The 23081-nt window shown below is 40.5% G+C and overlaps 1 protein-coding gene across 5 annotated transcripts in view; it reads left to right on the top strand.

Moving 5' to 3' along the window:
• The window catches only part of CTTNBP2 (cortactin binding protein 2), a 151415-nt gene that overhangs the window by 75425 nt on the left and 52909 nt on the right, over positions 1–23081 (top strand). For 2 of the 5 annotated variants that reach the window (XM_047695136.1, XM_047695137.1), the window contains exons 4-8: positions 1170–2814; positions 8988–9191; positions 10817–10916; positions 13561–13711; positions 18270–18524. In XM_047695136.1, coding sequence (XP_047551092.1) covers positions 1170–2814; positions 8988–9191; positions 10817–10916; positions 13561–13711; positions 18270–18524 — 2355 coding nt within the window. Of the gene's footprint in view, positions 1–1169; positions 2815–8987; positions 9192–10816; positions 10917–13560; positions 13712–18269; positions 18525–23081 lie in introns of those variants that run through there. The other 3 variants (XM_047695138.1, XM_047695139.1, XM_047695140.1) reach the window with 3 other exon arrangements.

Raw genomic sequence — 23081 nt, 5'->3', positions numbered from 1 at the left:
TTATTTGACAGAGATCACAAGTAGGCAGAAAGGCAGGCAGAGAGAGAGAGGGAAGCAGGCTATCCGCCGAGCAGAGAGCCCGATGTGGGGCTCGATCCCAGGACCCTGGGATCATGACCCGAGCTGAAGGCAGAGGCTTTAACCCACTGAGCCACCCAGGCGCCCCACAGAGGTTTCTTTTTTAAAGCTCCTCCTCATTGATCAGCTAGAAAAATGTTTCTTTGAAAAGCATAAATCCTAACGGCCTATGGCTTGGTGAGCTGACAGGGTCTTTTTGTGAAGGGAAAGGTGCCCTTCTTTCTAGGCAGATGCAACCCCATGCCTGGGCAGACAGTGGGTGAGTAGACAGGGCTGGGTTTGGGCTCCCACTCACCTATCCAGCTGGTCTTCCTTGTGCAGCGCATGAGCTGCTTAGCCTAGGAACCCTGCATGAAGGTGTGTGGTGGAACTCTGGGCAGAGAGAACGGGAAAGCCAAAGACCCTGAGGTAGGACACTGTGCAGGAACCAGGGAGGCCAATGTCGTGAGAGCTCAGCAAGCAAGTAGGATTGGAGGAGATGGGGTTGGACTTTGGGTTCACTGATCAGTATCAGTGAAGATCATAGTTCTAGTAAAATATGATTCAGATATGATTTTGTATGATTTCTACAGCAACCCGTGATAAGAAGCTTGAGGTTAAAATTTAAGAAACACAGCAAATACAGAAGCTTAGAATTTAACTGAAGTCCTCTGTTTTCAGCACTTTTCCTTATACTGTACCTCAGAGATTCATTAACAACCTTACGGCATTAAACCTAAAAAAAAAAAAAAAAAAAAAAAAGAACATCAGCTCCCATACAGAGTTCTATTTTTACAAAAACAGAACTTTCTGAACTCTGTGTTGTGTTCTGAAGTGTCAGGTTTCTATTCATTTTCTGTAGTTTAATAGGTTTTTTAAAATTCTCTATTGCTGTGACTTAGATGGTTTTCGCTAAACCATTTATACCTATTTTCTCATTTAATGAGTATCTAAAATATTATCTTTCCTATCACAACAATTTTAGAAATGTGGCCCTTCAGCTAACCCAAATCACATAGCTATTAACACAATAAAAATCTCTCAAGAAGCACTTCTTTGGCTGAAAGGATTCTCTGCGTGTTACTCAGAGCTGTCCTGTGGGTTTCTTTCAGCTGGAGATGGAGAAGCTTCAGCTGCAGGGCCTTGAGCAAGAGCACAAGCAGCTGGCGGCCCGCCTGGAGGAGGAGCGCGGCAAGAACAAGCACGTGGTCCTGATGCTGGTCAAGGAGTGCAAACAGCTCTCGGGCAAAGTCCTAGACGAGGCCCAGAAGCTCGAAGACGTGTTGGTCAGACTGGAAGAGGAAAAGAAGAAGACAGGTGCGTTAGAAGAGGAGCTCTCCGCCGAGAAACGAAGGAGCACAGAAATGGAAGCTCAGATGGAGAAACAGCTCTCTGAGTTCGACACGGAACGGGAACAGCTTCGTGCTAAACTGCACCGCGAGGAAGCGCACACCACTGACCTCAAAGAGGAGATTGACAAGATGAAGAAAATGATCGAGCAGCTGAAAAGGGGAAATGACAGCAAACCAAGCCTCTCTCTCCCGCGAAAGACAAAAGATAGGCGTTTGGTGTCCGTATCTGTGGGGACAGAAGGACCTGTGACAAGGTCTGTTGCTTGCCAGACTGACCCAGCGATAGAAAGCATTGACCACGTGAAGAAGTTGCCTTTGAATGTGCCTGTGAAGCCTCCCACAGGGAGCCCCCTAGTTTCCGCCAACACTAAAGGAAATGTGTGCCCCAGTGCCGCGCTGGGCAGACCAGGTATCGACAGGCAGGCTTCCCACGGTGACTTGATTGTCTCCTCTCTGCCTACTGTCCCACCTCCAAGTGCAAGCAAAATTGAGGAGAACGGACCAAGCACTGGCTCGCCGAGTAGCACCCCCCCACTTCCCAATAGCACTGCCCCTCCCACCGTGCAAACGCCAGGCATAGTTCCCCAGAGCCACTCACAGGCAGCACCTGGGCACAGTTTACACTCACCGTGTGCCAATGCAGCTTTGCATCCAGGTCTAAACCCTCGAATCCAAGCAGCCAGATTTCGATTTCAGGGCAATGCTAATGACCCAGACCAAAATGGAAATACCACCCAAAGTCCTCCATCCAGAGATGTCTCTCCAACGAGTCGTGACAGCCTAGTGGCCAAACAGCTAGCTCGGAATACTGTGACCCAAGCACTGTCAAGATTTACGAGCCCTCCTGCAGGAGCGCCCCCGAGGCCTGGGGCGCCCCCTACGGGAGACGTTGGCACCTGCCCTCCAGTCAGTCGGACCAGTTTAAAGACTCCTGGCGTAGCACGAGTTGACAGAGGAAACCCTCCTCCTATCCCTCCAAAAAAGCCAGGGCTCTCCCAGACTCCTTCTCCACCACACCCCCAACTCAAGGTTATTATGGATAGCAGCAGGGCCTCCAGCGCTGGGGCCAAAGTTGATAACAAAACTATGGCTTCGCCTCCTTCCACTTTGCCACAAGGGAACAGGGTAATAAATGAGGAGAATCTCCCTAAATCATCTTCCCCTCAGCTGCCACCAAAACCATCCATAGATTTAACTGTGGCACCGGCAGGCTGTGGCGTTTCAGCCCTGGCCACGTCTCAGGTGGGTGCCTGGCCTGCTGAAACCCCTGGACTGAGCCAACCTGCATGTTCAGAAAGTTCCCTTGTCATTCCCACCACCATTGCCTTTTGCTCTTCCATAAACCCTGTTAGTGCCTCATCTTGTAGAACAGGTGCCTCAGACAGCCTCCTGGTAACAGCATCAGGTAAAGGGATTGAAATATTATACCCTTTTTTGAAGAATGTGGCCTGTCTTCTCACTTGCCTTAATTTCCTTCACATTGCCTTGGAACTTTTTTTTTTATTTGATACTTTTTTCCCTATTTCTTTATCTCTTTCCTCTCTCTCTCTCTCTCTCTTTTTTTTTTTTTTTTTTTTTTGTATTTTTCTTTAATGGCTCCAGGGTATGGTGATTCATCTTGCTACATGAATTGTGGTTTCTTAATGCTAAGTGCTTTCTTTTTTAAAATAACCTGAAAGTAGTGGTTTGGAGCACATGGAGACCATTAATTTAGAGACACTAAAGCATTTCCATGGGAAAAAAGACTGTTCCTTCTTGTTAAATATTTATCTCACGAGGCTTCAGTAGTAGGGGGTTGTCACCAGACAATCTGTGCTCAGTTCTGTCCCTTCAGAGAGAACGTTAAAAAATCCTTTCAAGTGGTCATGAATGCTTCAGTCTACCTTGAATTGTCAAATTGATCAGATTTGCTCCATAATTGGTATGTTCTAAGTTTTAGTAGTGGCTTGGTATTCTTTTCAACCTCAAAAATAGAGTACGTAAATTTTAAGTCCCTGTTCTAAGTTTATTTTAAAGGCTGTTTATTCCGTTACCAGCAGTTGTCGTCCAGCCCCCACGCACAGATGGGTAACCACGTGTAGGTATAGTGGGGAAGGTTTTCACTGCAGATGTGCTTTGTGAAGTACGTGACTCTTAAACGAAGGAGTTGATAAAGAACTGGGTTTTTCCCTTTTGTTATGCAGTGCTAGAGAAAGCATCGCTTTTTATTAACATGACTGGATTAGTTCTTCCCTGAGCAAATGTGGCTCTAAAATAATGTTAGAGTGTCAAAGATATGTTGAAACTTGACAGCAGTCTCTCTTACCGTGGAGTCTTAGTGGCTACCAGAGACCATGGGTTCTAATGAGAGGGAACTTTAAGAATTAAGTGAAGGGTTGAGTAATGTTATTTATATTTAAAACTCAAGAGTGTGGGGAGTGGGAATGAGAAAAATAGGGAGCACTGTTCTTGCTAATTGTCAGGTAATGAGAGCAATATGCCAGCATTTACTTACCTAATTATAAACTGTTCCTTGAAACTGTGCTCATTGAGAGGCTGCTCTTCGTATTTTGGTGCATAATTGGGAATTAGAAACAGGATGGCCTTTGCTGTCAGTGAGATCTGCGCTGGAATCTAGGCCTGCAGTTTATAGCTGTGTGTTTTGGTGATTCTCTTGGACTGAGCAAATTTTCTCATTCTTCATGTGGAGTTTATGCTTCTCATATGAGATAGGGTGGCTGTTAGGATTAACTACCTTAACGTGCAAAGAACTTGGTCTTGCACTTGGAGCAGCATGAGTGATGAATAAATAGAGGTGATACTCTTGCTTCATTGATATTGTTGCTTAAAGCATTTTCGAAAATTTGCTTTAAAATTGATGTCACTATTCGTACTTTGTGATATCTTTACAGCATTTAACCTTCCATATTTTTATTCAAAACGGTATCACTGAGCTGAACAGCCCTTCCCATGGCATAAGAATGATGGTAGCTGTTTTCCAGAGCTAAATCCACATTCAAAGTAGGAATTTTTGCTGCCATTCAGGAGAACCAGAGAATGTACCGTAAGGTCTGAGGGCCATCTCAAAGCAGAGATTCCAAAACCCTTGGGAGCCCCAACGGTGCTGTTGACATAAAGGCACAAACTGTAAAACGGAAAACACTTGCTGTTTTGTCAGATTTTATTTTATTTTATTTTTTAAAGATTTTATTTATTTATTGGACAGAGACACAGGGAGAGAGAGAACACAAGCAGGAGGAGTGGGAGAGGGAGAAACAGGCTTCCCACTGAGCAGGCAGCTGGATGCAGGGACCCCAGGACTCCGGGATCATGACCCGAGCCCAAGGCAGATGCCCAACGACTGAGCCACCCAGGCACCCCTTGTCAGCTTTTAAAAAAACTATAAAACCATCTTTGCTTTGGACTATGATGCTTCGCCAATTATTGCCTCAGTCGTGACTGTGCTCCGAGGTTCAGCCTCAAGTGTCTTGGTTTTAGTGGAAAAGCTTTAAAATCAGCGTCCATAACTGAGGAACATTTTGTCAGCAGGATCTTAAACTCGGTAGACAAGAGAATTCCTAGACTGTTACATGTTCGCCAGAATGACCTAGCTAGGATAGAGTGGAATTTTGGATAAAGGTGCTATGATCCCTCTGAAAAATGCCCTTTGCTTGTGTCTACAGAGCAAAACAGGATAAATGAGGGAACCAGAGTAATAACAGCAGCCACTGAAGATAGGTGAAACTGGTACCTCATTTTCTGTTCTCTGGTTTCCAGTTGGCCAAAATCATCTCAGGATTCCAGAATTACCCAGTGGGATGATAAGTTTCTAAATTACTTGGTTATGGGGAGGAATAGTCATTCAGCAAGCTTTCCCTGAGCATCTAGTCTGGGGAATAAAAAAGTTATTACAGTAACATAAGAAGGGTGATTAAATCAACTGTGGTTGCAAGTCAGCCTAACTTTTCCAAATGAGATCCAGGATTTCAACTGCTTTTCATTTGGGTTGCCCCTATGTTTGCCGCCATGCCCCTAGCTGTCAAGAAGCACCAGAGCTCCTTCCGTCTTGCTTCTTAACCTATCTGTGCCTAGGTGAACTTGGGTCTCTCCAGATCATAAGCTCATTGAAGGTTATTAATCTTCTAAATAGCCACTAATGCCATTGTGGTTGGTAGGAGCAGGGCATGAGGATAGAGCACATCTGCCAAATCCTTGGTGGGTAGATGTCTGTTCCAAATTCAGTGAGGAGTAGAGCTCTGGACTGAGCCTAAGAAGAAGGCGGGGTTAGTCCACTTCTGCCTCTTTCTTCTGAGCCATTAGCTTTTTCATCTAAAAATGAAATCATTGAACCAAAAAAAAAAAAAAAATAGTTTCAGACCAGAAAGATTTATTAAACTTGCCTGTTGAATTTTTCAAACAGCAGTACACTACCTCTCCCTTCCTGGAGAATCACTAGATCCCATACCTTTAAAATTCTCAAATTCTGAGTTTCTGTATCCGCTTATATCTGTGGCAAACAATTACAATTTAGCTAAAGCACTCCTGAAGAGAATTTCAATGACAGAAGATACCACTTTAATGAATTATGTTGTAAATTTCTCTATTAGCAGTTTTTATGGCCAAATGTTAAATTTTTAAATAGCATTTTAAATTCTAAATGAATCAAAATTTCTTGTCCTCCTGAACTTATCCAATGAATGCATTTAAACTGTTAGATGAATAGACGTCTAAATCAGAAATCACCCTAGGCAGCTGAGTTTTCATACCCTTGGAAACTTGTTTCTGGTTTGGTTTTGGTTTGGGTTTTTTTGGGGGGGAGGGTGGTAGTGGTTTGGTACATTTTTTTTAATTTGGTTCAGACATTTTTTTCCTTAAACATTTATTAAAAAAAAAAGATCCTCCCTGTAAGATTGGCTTAAAGTCTAAATCTGGAAATGAGACCTATTTGAGCTATGACATTAACCTTCTCCACACTCTGAAGCTGATGCCAGAAGCTGTTCTCAACTTCTGTTCCCTCTTGCATTGCATGTTCTGTTCCCTTTGTCACCCACCGCATGTTCTGCAAGATGCTCACCTTTACTAATGTTTGCACATGACGCTGCCAAGCTGAATGACCTTTTTCTAACCTCATTAAAGTAGCTGTATGACGCAGGTCTGTTCTGTCATTACCTAAGCAGTCAATAAATATTACCGTTTTTATCATTGTTGGGAATTTCAAATGAACAATAAAGGCCCATGGCAAAATTTTATTTTATCCCATATGGATGGAAGGATTCATTTAAATAACTTAAGCTATTGGAAATGGTAGTGGGGATAAAAGTTTTATTTAAACTTTAAGAATACTTGGTATTTATAAAGCATTTTTCCTTTTAAAAATATATTCCACACCTCTTAGAAAATAAAAAATTCATGTATATTCCTCTGTTGTTTTGTATGACAGAAAACTGATTTCTTGAGTGGTCTAAAGATTGAGAAAATTTTTGAATAAGTATTTTCTCTTTCAGATAGCTTAGCATTAACAATAGAGTTTCCCAGCATACTATATCCCAAGTTTCCAGCAGAAGGCATTTAGAAATATATCTGCATTTAAATTGTCACCCAAAGCCTAGAATTGCATTGGAAAAAAAAGAAAAATGAAGACAAATCTAAAAGAAGAGCAAACCATTTGCTATATAGGTGTTGTTATTCTTTATAGGATATCAATAACAAAGACTGTTTGGAGGAGCTAGAGAAGGTGGAGGTAGCTGGAAGGACAGTGGGGGTGGAGGAGGGAGAAGGGTTGGGAGAGCGCACCAGGAGCTCAAGGGAAGAAACTCACTTTGTGAGTTGTGAGCCACACTCCCTTCTGTTCCACAGAGGACCACCTTGCAATGCCTTTATGTTACTTTTGTGTTTGCTTTGCAGTCAAGGTGTCATACCTTGGTGTTTATAATTTCTCTGTTTATCATCCATTTCTAATAAGTACTGATTTAATTTTTGTGGGCTTGTTTTTTTTGTTTGTTTTTAAGAAAATACAAAAGGTAAAATGTACCAGAGAGGAGCCTTCTTGTAAGTATGAAGTAAAAATACTACTTTTGTAAGAAGAGCTAATGAATATCAATGGGGAAATACCATAAAGCTTAGATAAATATTTAATTTTATAAGCATTTGAATTTTGTTTGTCATTGCAGTCTAACAGGGTAAAAACAATAAATTATTCATGGACCCAAATGTTTAATTATGAAGATGTAATATCCAGCTTTTAATAAACAGACTAGTTTTATATGTATAAACTGCTTTTTTTCACAAATAATTTTTAAAATACCAAGAAATCTTTTGCTGGTAATATTTGTTAAAGTAATTCAGGTCTCAATTATATAAATTTATTACATATTAATGTAATACCCATATATGTAGAATATCATCCTGATACCAAGGTGGAGGAAACATAAGAAGATCATCTATTGTGTCCCACTACAGAGAATGTTACTGGGTTTATGCAGAAAGTGTACTCTGAGGAGTGAATATGTGCACATAGGCCCCTCCGTATACACCGTATACACTGGGATTACTTTGAGGTATTTGGGGCTTCAAAAAGAAGAAAGTACAATGACTTATTTTGAAAGTTAATTGTATCTAAAGCACATAAATACCTATATATCACGTTAAATAAACATTTTTACTTTACTGTTTTTACAGCCTTTTGACCAAGGAAGAATTCAGAAAATTTTCCATGCTATATGCAGCCGACTTCACACACTTAACAGATTCTCTTCTAAAGCTGCTAAATACTGATGAGAAATATCTAACTATGATAACTTATGATTCTTATTAAAACTATATGGTAGAGTGTCCTGTTTTGTTGGCTAGTAAAAGTTTCTGGTACACAAGTTGTAAAGATTGGCCAGATGACAAAGTCTTCAGAATCATGTCTTGCATATTTGTACTGGTACACAGTATTCTAGATTCAATTATATATGTTGTGTTTCTTTTAGCTCTTGATATGACTAGCACTTGGGTCCCTTCATTATTTTTTCCCCAAATAAGGGAATTCAAGTAACGTAAATAGATTTCTTGGCAATATTTGATCCCTCTTAGTGATCTGTATACATTTTTAGTTAAATACCTTGGAAACATGGTTGAAAAAAGAAAATCTCTATTTCTTACGATTATTTCTATACCTAAAGATGTCAGTTCACTTTTCAGACTGATATTGAAATTGAGGAAATATGTTCGTAATTTTAAAATTCAAATTGTTTTGAAACCTTGAAGTGGAATTTGAACTTTTAAAATGAGATAGCCATCTTAGTTTCCTAAAACTGACCACTACTTTAACATTTATATGTGTAAGACTGACAACTAAAAATAATGTGTCACCGTGTATATTAATTTAATTAGCAGATACAAGATTGAAATAACAGTACAGGTTTGTGCTAAGTAAATATTAACAGATTGATAATGTTAGAAACCACATAATCCTCTAAGGATACATATTCATATGTCTGTGCGTGCGTGCGTGTGTGTGTGTGTGTGTGTGTGTGTGTGTAATTCAGAAACAAGTGGGTAATATCTGTCTCTTGTCCTTGCTCCTACTCTAACTAGGGTCACTTTAACCCACAGGCTGGTCACCCTCCCTAACCCCTTTGCTAATGAGTGGTGGTCCTGCCCCCCTGGCTGGCAGGCCCACCCTTCTTCAGCAAGCTGCTGCCCAGGGAAATGTCACTTTATTATCAATGCTGCTTAATGAAGAAGGACTGGACATTAATTACTCCTGTGAAGATGGCCATTCTGCCTTGTATTCTGCTGCTAAGAATGGACATACAGGTAAAGATGGCAAGATCTTACCTTTTGCAAAAGGATGGGGAGTCAAAAGCACTGGCAACCATTGCCATGGGCAAAAGGTTCTTTTGGTTTTGATTTTCTCTTACAGGTAGTAGTGGATAATTTTTTTTTTTTTTTTGCGTGATTTAACGATTTTGTAAATATTGTTCAAAAAGAAAAATCCAAACTATAGTTTTGTAAAAATGTAAAATTTCAGGGGCACCTGGGTGGCTCAGTCTGTTGAGCAACTGACTCTTGATTTCCCCTCAGGTCATGATCTGAGGGTTGTGAGATCAACCCCCTATTGGGCTCCAGGCTCAACGCAGGGTCTGCCTGAGATTTTCTCTCTTTCCCCTTTCCCTTTGCCTGTCCTCCCATGCTCACTCACTCACTCTCAAATAAATAAAAATCTCTTTTTAAAGTAGATTTTATTGCAGCTAGCAAAAAGTGATCTTTGTTTTATGCACAATGATATGTATTGTGATGTTAAAATTTGGGGTCTAGTACTATGAAGCACATTTTAGAAGAAAGCCTTCCATCTATAATCACTTTAGTCAGGACAAAATAGCTCTAATTTGTCTGTTAGAATACCTGTGTATGAAAGTCAAAGTGACAGGGCTTAACACATGCTACAGTGAGGGCAAGTTTTAGAAGTTAGAAGGTCATGGGTCTGAAACTTCTGTCATTGGAACAATTTATAGTTATTTGGATTTTTTAAGAGAACTGAGGAGTTGTACAGCTACAAACGACATATTGATGAAGTCTGGGAATTATTCTTGTTTCTCAAGTCTTGTGGTCAAATTTGCTAAAACATATGGTTGTGCAGAAAAAGATAATTTGCCGGCAAATCCAGAATCAAATAGCATTGCTCATATAAGCTGCATGATTGTTGAGTACTTTGGAGAAGTTTTCAGCGCTTCACTGTGTTCAAGTGGACTAATTGGAAGAATCCAGTGAGCTAAGAAGATAGCTCATGATTTTAAAAGTACTTTTGGATTCTTCTTTACTTCAAAAGCCCTGTGGGAATTTTCTTTAATGTCGAGAAATTAAATCTAGTAAATAGCATGAGGAACCCGAGTACTAGATGATATTTATGCCAGAGTTAGGTGACTTTATGTGGGTTTACCTTACCCATGGAATTACGTGTAGGATGACCATCACATGGAAGTGTTTCAAAGGTTAATTATCACAAAGTAAGAATTTAACTCTTTAAATACAAAGAATGGTGTTTCAATTTGGCAAGTAGATTTTGTTCTCTACCCAATAACATTATCTCCTGGTATAGACTGGTGGAAAAATCTGGTAAAACATTTTCTGATATATAACAATCTTTTCTCTCATCAGCAACTCTTCCCAAAGTAACACACACACACATACACACACACACACGCACACACACACAGAGTCTTACCTAGTTGGTGAGTCTGGGGCGTTAGCATCTTCTGGAAAAGAGGCTACTTTCTCTGTATATAGCCTGTGGGGTCTCATATCCACCATGCTAGAATTGTCAGGTGGACTGCGCACGGGAGAGGTCCTTTAGGTTTAGCATCTATGTAGAGCTTGTTTAGAATTTGGCTCACCATAACTCTAAATGGGGAATTTAAATGGCTTTCTATTAAAATCCACAGACTGTGTGAGATTGCTGCTGAATGCAGAAGCCCAAGTCAATGCTGCTGATAAAAATGGCTTCACACCCTTGTGTGCTGCAGCTGCTCAGGGACATTTCAAGTAAGTGGGGCTCTGAATTCTTCCTTTTTCCCCCAGTGAAAAGAGTCTCTATAATCTGCACACATATTTCAGTTCTGGCTGAATGTGTAAGCTAGTGCTTAAAATCCACTGGCAAATAAATTCACTAAATATATTTGAAGATTTAAATGAGAAGTAGGATCCTGAATTTGCTCTTCTTCTTTAAAGGAGAATAGTTGTGTATGAGGAACGTGAAGAAGAGAAATGGGTTGTGTGTTGACCTCACATGAATGAACTTGCTTCTGAAGAAAATCGATTTATTGTCTATCAGCATGTATGCAGTGATACATACACTATTAAAGACTGTAATTCACTGTTAACCAACCCCCCAACACAAGAAAGCTTTTTTACTTGTGATGGCATTAAAAGTAAATTCTAGAATTAGATTATGAGAATCTTAACTTCCGAGTGGCACTTCATTCAGTATTAAATCCCAGGATATTCACCTTGTTTTATCATCTTAAAAAATTGAAGCAGAAACTTTTCATACTAAAAGTAATTAGAGCACAAACCCAAAAGAACCTACCAACTGAAATATGTGTAAGTTTAACAGTGATTTCTTCAGGAGCCTCCCAAGTCTGTTGAACACAGACATGGCTTTTTAAAATTAAGAGTCATGGTTTTATAAAATAGAATGCCACTAAGCTACCTGCTTTCTCGTCCTATGCGGAAATGTCCTGTAGGGAATGCAAGCTGTTTATCTAACTATCCTGATAGATACATTCTTTTTTTCTTTTTTTAAGTTTTTTAAACTTTAAATTCAGTTAATTAACATATGATGTATTAAGAGTTTCAGATGTAGAGTTCAGTGATTCATCAGTCTTATGTAACACCCAGTGCTCATTACATCACATGCCCTCCTTAATACCCATCTCCCAGTTACCCCATCCCCCCACGTCCCCTCCAGCAACCCTCAGTTTGTTTCCTATGATTAACAGTCTCTTATAGTTTGTCTCCCTCTCTGATTTTGTCTTATTTTTTTCCTTTCTTCCCCTATTATCCTCTGTTTTGTTTCTTATTTTTCACGTATGAAAAAAAAAATTCACATATGACTGAGATCATATGATATTTGTCTTTCTCTGGTTGACTTATTTCATTCAGCATAATATGCTCTAGTTCCATCCTCGTCATTGCAAATGGCAATGTGGCTGTTGTGGACATTGCTGCTGTAAACACTGGGGAATAGCTACCCCTTCAGATCGCATTTGTATCTTTGGGGTAAATCCCTAGTGCGATTGCTGGGTCATAGCGTCACTCTATTTTCAGCTTTTTGAGGAACTTCCATACTTTTCCCAGAGTGGCTGCACCAGCTTGCATTCCCACCAATGGTGTAAGAGGGTTCCCCTTTCTCTGCATCATTGCCAACATCTATCATTTCCTGACTTGTTAATATTAGCTATCTGATAGAAATATTCTTAACATATTTCATAATTCCTATAATACGGGTTTTAAGGTTCACACTAATGTTATTGATTCTAATTGTCACGTTTTAAATATTCAAAATGCATCTTTAAAGCGTACGTTGTTTTTTTCTGTGTGTCAGTTGCAGACCTCGTGAGTGTATTGTTGAGGACCATAGATATTGTGCCTATGTCCTGAATCCTCCAGAAGGGATTTCTTCATCAGGCCTAGGCTTTTACATTTATTGTCACCCAGCAATGAGTAGTGCCACTTACTTGGAAAGTCTTAGAGTACCAGGAATGCAGGCATGGGTTGCTTTGTCAAAAAGAAGAACCCTGGGCATTGATTAGTTTAAATGTATATGAGATACAAACACATATCAATATGTAACTTTTTAAAAAATACATATATAAACCAAAAGTTTTCAAGAAAAGTCAGGGGGGAAAAAAGCATATACCTGATGTGAGAAAATGAAGATGTTGTAAATTGCTTCTTAATTTGATTATGATTTAACCTACTTTTCTCCACTTATTTGCATCTCATTTTACAAGCTCTTTGCACAAATGCCACAGAGTCTTGAATTCACCTGTTTCTTTCCTCCTTGATTCTCAGAGTAGTGAGTTTCTGCTTAGCCATCTTTTTTCCTTGTGAATAGCCCCCCTGCAGGAGACAGGATAGCCTGTGCTGTCTGTTCTCCCCAAGGTAGCCCTTTGCTCAGCCTCCCTGCTGCCTTTTATAGTGCAGGCGCATGGCGCCCTGCTGTCTGAGCTATTTATAATTATTTTCTCAAGTGAAAAATCTCAAAATGACTCAGCAGTCTGACTTTTTTCAAGGTTTAAGCTATTTTGAACCACAAATAATATGTATGTCACATATATATATATAAGTTCACATTTCAGCCATTCATCCCAATTAGTTAAATACATTGCAAGGACTCCACGTTTACAAGTTGGTTACAGAAAAGTGTCAAAACACTTGTTCAATGCTGCTGTCTTAAATTTCCATAGACGTGATTAAATTTGTGATTAAAATATATCTTCTAGCCTTGCTACAAAACTGTATCCATATAATAAGATCCACAGTAGTTGATACATATATAAGTAAAAACAGTTGATGTAGAAAGATACAGAATTGCTTTAGCATTATTTCCTTTATTTAATATCTGGGTCAGGTCCTTCCGAAATCAAACTGGTTTTAGTCTGATTAATTGTAATCTTGTGTTTAGGTGTGTAGAATTATTAATTGCATACGATGCCAACATTAATCATGCTGCTGATGAAGGACAGACACCTCTATACCTGGCCTGTAAAAATGGAAATAAAGAGTGTATCAAACACTTATTAGAAGCCGGAACAGACCGCAGTGTAAAAACCAGAGTAAGTACCAGTTTTGGGGGGGCTTTGTCCTATAATTTACCCTGTCTGCCAATCTGTAGCTAGAACAAAATATATTAAAATAGAGGCTGCTTTGTTTTTCTTTGCTTTTAGGCTCTCGAACACAGACAGGGTCTGATCTCTGACTTCCGTTGGAGTGTCTGCTATGAAAAGCCTTGTCCGTTAGCCTAACCAGTCCTTTATCCTCTGAATCTCAAATTATTCATCTGTAAAAGAGAAAAATGAGTACCTGCAGCCTGGCTATTTTCCGAATCAGGGGAGATAATAGAAGTGTAAGTTTTTAATCATTCGACAAGTATTACCTGAGCACCAGCTGTCCTCGGGACAGGAGAGACAGCAGCAAATCAAGCAGTTCTGTCCTCATGGATCTTACATCCTCATGGGATGGGAGGGGTGACCATAGGCAAGTAAGCAAACAGATAGTGGCTGGATGTTTTAAAGATGGGAGTGCCTGGGCTGGGGGAGTTCCTTCAGTTGGTGGGGAAAGTCTTCATTGAAAATGTGACATTTTGGGGCCGAGACCTGATAGAAGCCAGGGTGTGGGCCATGAAGAGATGTGGGGAGCAGTGTGCCAGGCTGGAGGTGGAGAACTCTGGTACCCTCAGGGCACCTCAGGCAGGCCAGTGTGGCTAGAGGCAGCCATAGAAGGTCTTGTGGGCCATGGCGAGCACTTGGAATAAGGCCTTTGGATGGATGGTTTTGAAGAGAGCAAGGACATGAACTGACTCATTTTTATAAGAGCCACTTTGGCTGCAGACTTGAGAATAAAATGTAGGTGGGGCAGAGCAGCTGCAAGGGAGACCCATAGGAATTGTTTTGGGTCCAGGGAAGAAGTAATAGTGGTTTGGATCAAGGTTGAGGGGTAGAAATGGTGGTAAATTGTCCGATTCTGGATATATTTTCAAAATGTCTATTTTATAGAAGAGCTGCAGGAGGATCCCCTGTTACGGTGGTGGCAGTAACCGTGATCTAAAATTACTGCGTAATGGCTTTGAAATCAAACCTGTGAGGCTCAAACCATCCCTTCACAAAGCTGTGTGAGCTTAGGCAAATTATGTTACTTTGCTGTGCCTTGGTTGACCCCTCTACAAAATGAGTCTAATAATGGTAGTCATGGTTAGGGGTATTAAAGTGAAATGAGGTAATCTATATAACATAGTTGGTATGGTGCCTGGGAATTGTAAGCAGTGAACAGATGTTCAGATGTTTGTGACAAGGTAGTGCCCATTGCCGGAGGAGAGTTATCTGTGCTCACTCTTCCCCCTATGACTAATGTTTGTTGTTGTAAGATTGTGTAGCACCTCATGGAGTTCAGGGTCATTGTCTAATTTGCCCCAGAACTGGAAGCACTATATGCAGAAATCCACTGTGGACCCCAAATCACTGTTGACTGCATCCCACACAGCTCTGACATCTCCTGTACAAGGTGCACAGAAAAAGTCCGTGATTTTGAAAGTGAAGACAATTAGAGTCTGATGCATGGAAGAGTCCTTGGATAACACTTCTGGCTCAGCCACGCACAAATGCATTTGAATTAAAACTTCTCAATTAGCCCTCCCAAATTTGTCTTCATCAACCTGTTGTGAAACACTTGAAGACCAGGGGATCAACCCTGTGCACACTGACATGCATTTCTCAGAGGGTTCCCTCCCTGGGCTAGAGGAGTTAAGGAGCTTCCATCACATTTATTATTCTGGGAAGCTGCAAAAACAAAAAATAAGGTAATTCCTGAGCTCAGTGAAGTGTGGATCATGATGGAAGCTCATGCTTCCATCATAGGAAACCTCCTTAAAGTTTCCCAGGATAAAAAGGCACATTTTCTATTTTATAAGTCATCCTTAGATACTGGATTATTGTTGTATTTATGTTTTCTTTTCTGGGTTGTTTTTTTTTTTTAATGACAAGTGTACTCCTTAGTCCCCATTGACTATTTAACCCACCTTCCCCCACCCCCCCCACCTCTGGTAATCATCAATTTGTTAATTAAGACTCTGTTTCTTGGGGCGCTTGGGTGGCTCAGTGGGTTAAGCCGCTGCCTTCGGCTCAGGTCATGATCTCAGGGTCCTGGGATCGAGTCCCGCATCGGGCTCTCTGCTCAGCAGGGAGCCTGCTTCCCTTCCCCTCTCTCTGCCTGCCTCTCTGTCTACTTGTGATCTCTCTCTCTGTCAAATGAATAAATAAAATCTTTTTAAAAAAAAAGACTCTGTTTCTTGATTTCTGTCTCTTTTTTCCCTCTGTGTGTTTTTTTTCATAAATTACACCTATGAGTGAAATCATAAAGTTCTTGTCTTTCTCTGACTGACTGACTTCACTAAGCATTATATTCTCAAGCTCCATCCATGTTGTTGCAAATGGCAACCTTATTCTTTTTTTATGGCTGAATAATATTCCATTATGTAATAGATTATATATCTCACATCTTCTTTATTCATCAGTCAGTGGATGCTTGGGCTGCTTCCATATCTTGATAATTATAAACAATGATGCTACAGACATAGGGGTGCATGCATCACTGTGAATTAGTGTTCTTGTATTCTTTGGGAAAATATCCAGTAGTGTGATTGCTGGGTCATAGTTTAGTTCTATTTTTAACTTTTTGAGGAACCCCCAGGCTGTTTTCCATAGCACCTGCATCAGATGGTGGATTTTCTTAAATAATTTACTAAAAGAGAACCAACAATTAATGTTATAACCAGGGATATAAGCCAAGTATAAACATTTTCCATTGAGTCCTATTGCTAGAGCTTTTAAAAAAAAATCCTTTTTACTTATTTTTTGAGAATCTGAGAAAATAGTCCAATGTTATACTTACTTAGTTTATACAGTTTAAGAAATCTGTGATACTACACATATTTAATATAAAATTCTACCTTATATATAAAAAGTGAATGAATTTCACATTACCAAACTGAATGAAAAGTAAGTAGTACAGCACAAAAATAAAAATATAAGTCACGTCCTGTAAGAGAACACAGAAGTCCATGCTCTGAAGCTACTTGTTGATGAACTGAATAATTGCAACAATAGAGTCTCCAAAGTACAGAGGAAAACGGTATATTTGAATTAGAGGAACTTAAGGGAATAATTATTTCCTATGATTTTTAATAAATCAAAGGGGGAATGGAAAATTGAAAGTTTTTCAGAAATGATTACACAGCCTTTGTAATGTAAAAATTAGGAAAAAGTCAAGAGGTTTGACTAGGGAAGGTCAGGAGCACTTTCACTCACTCCGGTGCCTGATTAAGGCTTACCCAAGTGAAGACTAAGCCCAACAAAGTCTAAGCCGTGAAATGCTTTGCCTAGCGGGAGTATATGCCTGAGAACTCTAAGGTATTCCATTTACTGCCTAGCCATGGTTTTGTCTTAGCCGAGTCGACTTCACTGGTGTGAAGTACAGAACCAGACAAAAACCCACGTCATCAAGAGACGGCTTTAGCAAATGATCAGAGACCTCTAAATGTACACTGTTGCCACTTACTGTCTTTCCTGTTATTTTTTTTTTAAAAGTGTGCTTTAGTTCACTTCAATATATTTAATAGAGCAATATGAAATACCCTGTGGAAAAAAAATTGGCCAAAAAGGAAAATAAAGTAAAAGATACAAATCAACAAAATAATTCTGTTCTTTTATGAAAGTCTTACAACTGTAATGAAGACTGGTACCTGAGTGGAAGGAAGACCCTTGAGAGATGGAAAGGTTTTCCCTAGAAAAGTGCTTGTCAAATTTCTGAATGTCTGAATCCCCCGGAGGGCTGGTGAGGGCACAGATTGCTGGGCCTCCCCTCCAGAGTTTTTCATTCAATTGGCTGAACAACTCTCATTTCTAGCAGTTCCCAGGTGATGCTGCTACTGCTGGTCTGGTGACCACCCTTGAGAACCACTGCCCTAGAAGAGAGGTCTGAATTTACTCTGTCAACAAGCTAAGTGGATAATGAAGACCTCACAGTAACATTCTAGAGAATGGGCCCAATAATTTTAGTTGGAACATTTTCTAAGCTTGCATTTATGTTTCCAACCACAATCAGAGAGCTCACAACAGAGGTCCATAGACATTTCACAAAGTGAATTTGGCCTTGCTTTTCCTATATGTCCACCTTTTCCATATTACCTAGATTTTTTCCTTCAAGAATCACTGGCATAAAATTTTAAGAGCACCAGTTAAGATTCTGCCTCATATGTAAAACTGGCTTATAGCCGCATTCATTTAGTACATTACTAATAATACTGTATTTGGATATAAATATTGAAAAATCTTCATGCTAAAGTTCATTCTTTTTTGTACTATTAAACTCCAAATGGCTAACCATTAAATGGAAATTCTTACAGAAGAGCGAACGTGAGTCATAGCAATGGGAATTACAGTAATTGACAGAGGTCTGAGAACTTGACTTAGCTCATCAATGATATTCAGGATTGGAATGCCTGCTTTTCCCTGCTCACTGGTTCATGCCCAAGAACATTTAGAGGTGAACTTTAAATAAGACTGTTCTCAACATTAATGTTGTAATCAACCCTTTTCTTCCTGGTCATTTTATCTTTAGGATGGCTGGACACCAGTTCACGCAGCTGTGGATGCTGGTAATGTGGACAGCCTCAAGCTTCTTATGTACCATAGAGCACCAGCTCGGAGAAACTCTTTGCATGAAGAGGAACCCAAGTCAGGTGTCTTTGACTTGGATCAAGGAGAAGAGAGTCCTGAAGGCACATCCAAGCCTGTCGTTCCTGCAGACCTCATTAACCACGCTGACAGAGAAGGCTGGACGGCTGCCCATATTGCTGCTTCAAAAGGTTTTAAGGTGTGTCTGGTAGCAGCTGGCGTCATTACCTGGTTGTAATTTGATGAGTGACACAGTTGTCTGCTATTGACTGAGTGTATTTCAATGGAATGATTGGAGATTGAGTGATACCATTGCAGGAGACAGTCAACTACCCATATTAACTGACCTTTTTCCTGACCAATAGTACTTACAGTCAACTGTATAGGAGACTTCTTTTTTTTAATAAGATTTTATTTATTTATTCGTGAGGAAAGAGAGTAAGAGAACGTGCACAAGCAGGGGAAGAGGCAGAAGGAGAGGGAGAGGCCGACTTCCCGCCTGTCCTGTGGGGCTTAATCCCAGGCCCCTGAGATCATGACCCCAGCTGACATCCTGTGCTTAACTGATTGAGCCACCCAGTCACCCTGAGACTTCTATAAAAATCATATTTGGAGTTTGTTAGCAAATGTGGGAGTAATTTCAGACATTTTATTTTTCTTAATCTTGTGTAAGATTAGAAGGAGTTTGGTGTTGATTTAGTCAACTGGAATGTTTGATTCATGGACCAAGGCCATGCTACTGGTTAGAGGGAGGGCCAGGATGGAAATGCTTGCTCTCAACTCTGAACTACCTCACTTACACTCTTGCTGGGCTGTTTTACTGGTGGATAAGTGGTCTCAAGATTTCACTCATCAGTTAGAGTAGAAAATGATTCTGATTATTAAGGAAATAGTAGGCCATTCTCTCATGCTTTTTTCTGTTTTGTTCAGTTTAGCAGTAATGTACTTCAGCAATAAAAAACTTTTAGGGAGCTCCCGAGTGCAAGGCACTGTGTAAGCTGACATCTGCCTGGATTGTTTACACGAGCAACTAACTGCTAGTTCAGTGGCAAGAGAACAGGGTACAAGACAAGTATAGACAAGAGAACACAACAAATTAAAATAAGGGTAATGGACATGCGGTTGGAACAGTATGAAAATGCAAATTTTATTTTATTTTATTTTATTTTAATTTTTACTTGACAGATCACAAGTAGGCAGAGAGGCAGGCAGAGAGAGAGAGAGGAGGAGGAGGCAGGCTCCCTGCTGAGCAGAGAGCCCAATGTGAGGCTCGATCCCAGGACCCTGGGATCATGACCCGAGCCGAAGGCAGAGGCTTTAACCACTGAGCCACCCAGGCTCCCCTATTTTATTTTTTGAAAAAAGAGAATGTACCTGTTTCAGAGAGCAGAGTCACAGGGATCTTAGGCTCAGAAATGGCCCTTTCAGGAGGCAATGGAAGTGATCTTGGCCTTGCAGAGTAGGTTACATTCGCCACTTCTCGTTGGCGTTGGCAAGTAGGTGAGATTGGGCCCCAGGAGGAACAGAGCCTGGAAGGAGGGAGGTGGGCAACAGCACCGGCTAAGCTGATGAGAGGTAGTGAGAAATAAGATGGAACTGGGGGTTTCATAGTACTGCATGGGCGTCAGTGACGTTTTAAGGAATTGGGACTTTATTTACTGGTCAGAGTAAAGCCACTGGAATGTTTTGTACAAAGGAGCAAAACAATCAGTTCTATTGGTTGAATATTAATTTAGCAATAACATAGAGAAGATTGAGAGTTATGAAAAAATGGGTGGCAGGAAGATAGAGTAGGTAAAGGATGAAGAGAGTGGCAGAAATAATGAGACATTACAGACCAGAAGTGTCCCTCGGGTTGCAGACAGATGAGGTGCAGAAGAGGGAGCTGACAAGAAGGGGTGCCGTGACGTTCCCAGAAAGAGAAGAGAGGAGGCGTCATTGTGATCAAGAAGACGGAACGTGGGTTTAGACATGCTGGATTTAAGTGCTGAGGTGTTCATCCAGATGGAGATAGCTGGGAATAGCTAGAAATTACATTTGGAGCTCTTGGTTGGGTAACTTCCTATTATTACGACCTAGAACAGAAGCTGTTGATTTTGGACATTTTTTTTTTTTTTAATGAGCAAAAGGCATGATTTCGTTAAATGTGGAGGTTTTGCTTTTTAGTAGTTTGCTCCCATTTTGCCCTTTAATAAAAAAGTACAAAAATTTTGTGAGCTTGATATACGTGTCTTGTCTTGAATGGGATGCAATATGTATGACTTAAAAGTTTTTAGGAGACAGAGGTGAGAGCTGTGAAAAGTTTACACGGGAAAACACACGGTTAATCTAAGACTGTGAATCTCATTTGGTGGTAGAAGGGTACATTGAAAGGGTTCTTTTCAACCTACTCTACCCCTCAAGAAAATCTGAGTATAAGGCAAGATGTTACTGATAGGAGTGGGTTGTGTACACTCAACCTGGAGGCCAAAAAATTTAAAAAAATAAAAAAATAAAAAAAAAAACAAAAGAAGCATCACTGATCTAGACTGTTCCGCTGCTGAGCATCTCATGCTCTGCAGAAGAGAAAACACTGCCAGGGTGGATTACCTGCAGTGTGGGGCTCTTGTGTTGCTGCTCAGCAGTTATGGTTATGATCATGAGCTTCATTATGAACTCCTTCTTGGTCCTGGTGCCTTTTTTTTTTTTTTCTTAAAGATTTTTTTTAAATTTATTTATTTGTCAGAGAGAGAGAGAGAGAGCTCAAGTGAGAGCACAGGCAAACAGAATGGCAGGCAGAGGCAGAGGGAGAAGCAGGCTCCCTGCTGAGCAAGGAGCCCGATGGCAGGACTCGATCCCAGGACGCTGGGATCATGACCTGAGCCGAAGGCAGCTGCTTAACCAACTGAGCCACCCAGGCGTCCCTTTCTTAAAGATTTTATTTATTTATTTGACAGACAGAGATCCCAAGTAGGTAGAGAGGTAGGCAGAAAGAGAGGAAGAAGCAGGAGTCCTGCTAAGCGGAGAGCCCGATGTGGGACTCGATTCACAGAGTCACAGAGTCACAGAGAATGTGGGATTCCCAGACCCTGGGATTATGACCTGAGCCCAAGGCAGAGGCTTAACCCACTGAGCCACCCAGGTACCCCCCTGGTGCCTTTTTGTAATCAAGGATGGTATCTTCAAGGATCCTCAGGCCCTGGGCCCACATAGATGCTCTGTCATTGTTGACTAAAGGGAAATACGACCACTTTCTCTCATAGAAAATGACTCTCCCTGTATCTTCTTTAAGAGGCATAAGATAAATTTTGAATAAGAAAAGAGAGATTTTTAAAAGTGATCTTGACTGACAACTTTGGCACACTGCTGAGTAAAATCATAGATTAAAATAATAGATTTTTTTTTTTAAGCCCCAGAATGAATACTTTATCTTCCAGGCTAGCCTCTTCATTTTATGATTAGGACATTTAAAACCTGGAGGGAGTAATAGAAGTTGGGAATGAAGCCCAGATTGCCTGATTTAATTATCTTCACCCTGTACCATGCTGCCTTCCTTCCTAGTCAAGGGCACTGGAAAGTTCTTCTGCATCATTTGCTTAATACAGAGTTCATATCCTGGCTGACATAGTTCTCCAGAGAGCTAATCCATTTACAACTAAGTTCCTAAGACTAATTTTCTGGGGAAAAAAAATTTATAATTCTGAGTTAATCGTTTCGTGGGTGAAAAATTCTACCCTGAGAGGAGATGCAACATGGGGGGTTGAGGGGGTAGGAGAAGAGTAAATGAAACAAGATGGGATTGGGAGGGAGACAAACCATAAGTGACTCTTAATCTCACAAAACAAACTGAGGGTTGATTGGGGGAGGGGGTTGGGAGAGGGGGTGGGGTTATGGATATTGGGGAGGGTATGTGCTATGGTGAGTGTTGTGAAGTGTGTAAACCTGGCGATTCGCAGACCTGTACCCCTGGGGATAAAAATATATGTTTATAAAGCTGTAAAAAAAAAAAAAAAGAAAGGATGAATACCCAAGTTTTGTAGCAACATGGACGGGACTGGACGAGATTATGCTGAGTGAAATAAGTCAAGCAGAGAGAGTCAATTATCATATGGTTTCACTTATTTGTGGAGCATAACAAATAGCATGGAGGACAAGGGGAGATGGAGAGGAGAAGGGAGTTGAGGGAAATTGGAAGGGGAGGTGAACCATGAGAGACTATGGACTCTGAAAAACGATCTGAGAATTTTGAAGGGGTGGGGGGTGGGAGGTTGGGGGCACCAGGTGGTGGGTATTGTAGAGGGCACGGATTGCATGGAGCACTGGGTGTGGTGCAAAAATAATGAATACTGTTATGCTGAAAAAAATTAAAAAATTTAAAAAAGATATAGATATTAAAAAAACTCATTTGCAAAAAAAAAAAAAAAAAAAAAAAAAATTCTACCCTGACCACAAGCCGAGCTTAAAAAAAAATGAGTGTTTCTTCTCTGCCCAGCAGCGTCTATGTGTCCGACCTACATAAGACTGCGGTACATCATTACTTGTTTCCATGTGTTTTTCAATAAAAAATTGTGATCTCAGAGCTCGAAGGTATATAGCTTATTGAGACCAACCTCCTCATTTTGTAGATGAAAAATCAAGTCTCAGAGAATAGTGTAACAAATTCCCCAAGGTCAGTTCATGGAAGATCAGATTCCCAAATCAGTGCTGCTTCTCCCACTTTAGTCTTGGTCTTTCTCCCAGTAAGCAAGTCACCATTTAGTGTTTGGGAAAAGGAGTC

Source organism: Lutra lutra, chromosome 11 (assembly GCF_902655055.1).
Source record: "Lutra lutra chromosome 11, mLutLut1.2, whole genome shotgun sequence".
Classification (NCBI taxonomy): domain Eukaryota; kingdom Metazoa; phylum Chordata; class Mammalia; order Carnivora; family Mustelidae; genus Lutra; species Lutra lutra.
This window is presented reverse-complemented; position numbering and strand designations above follow the sequence as displayed.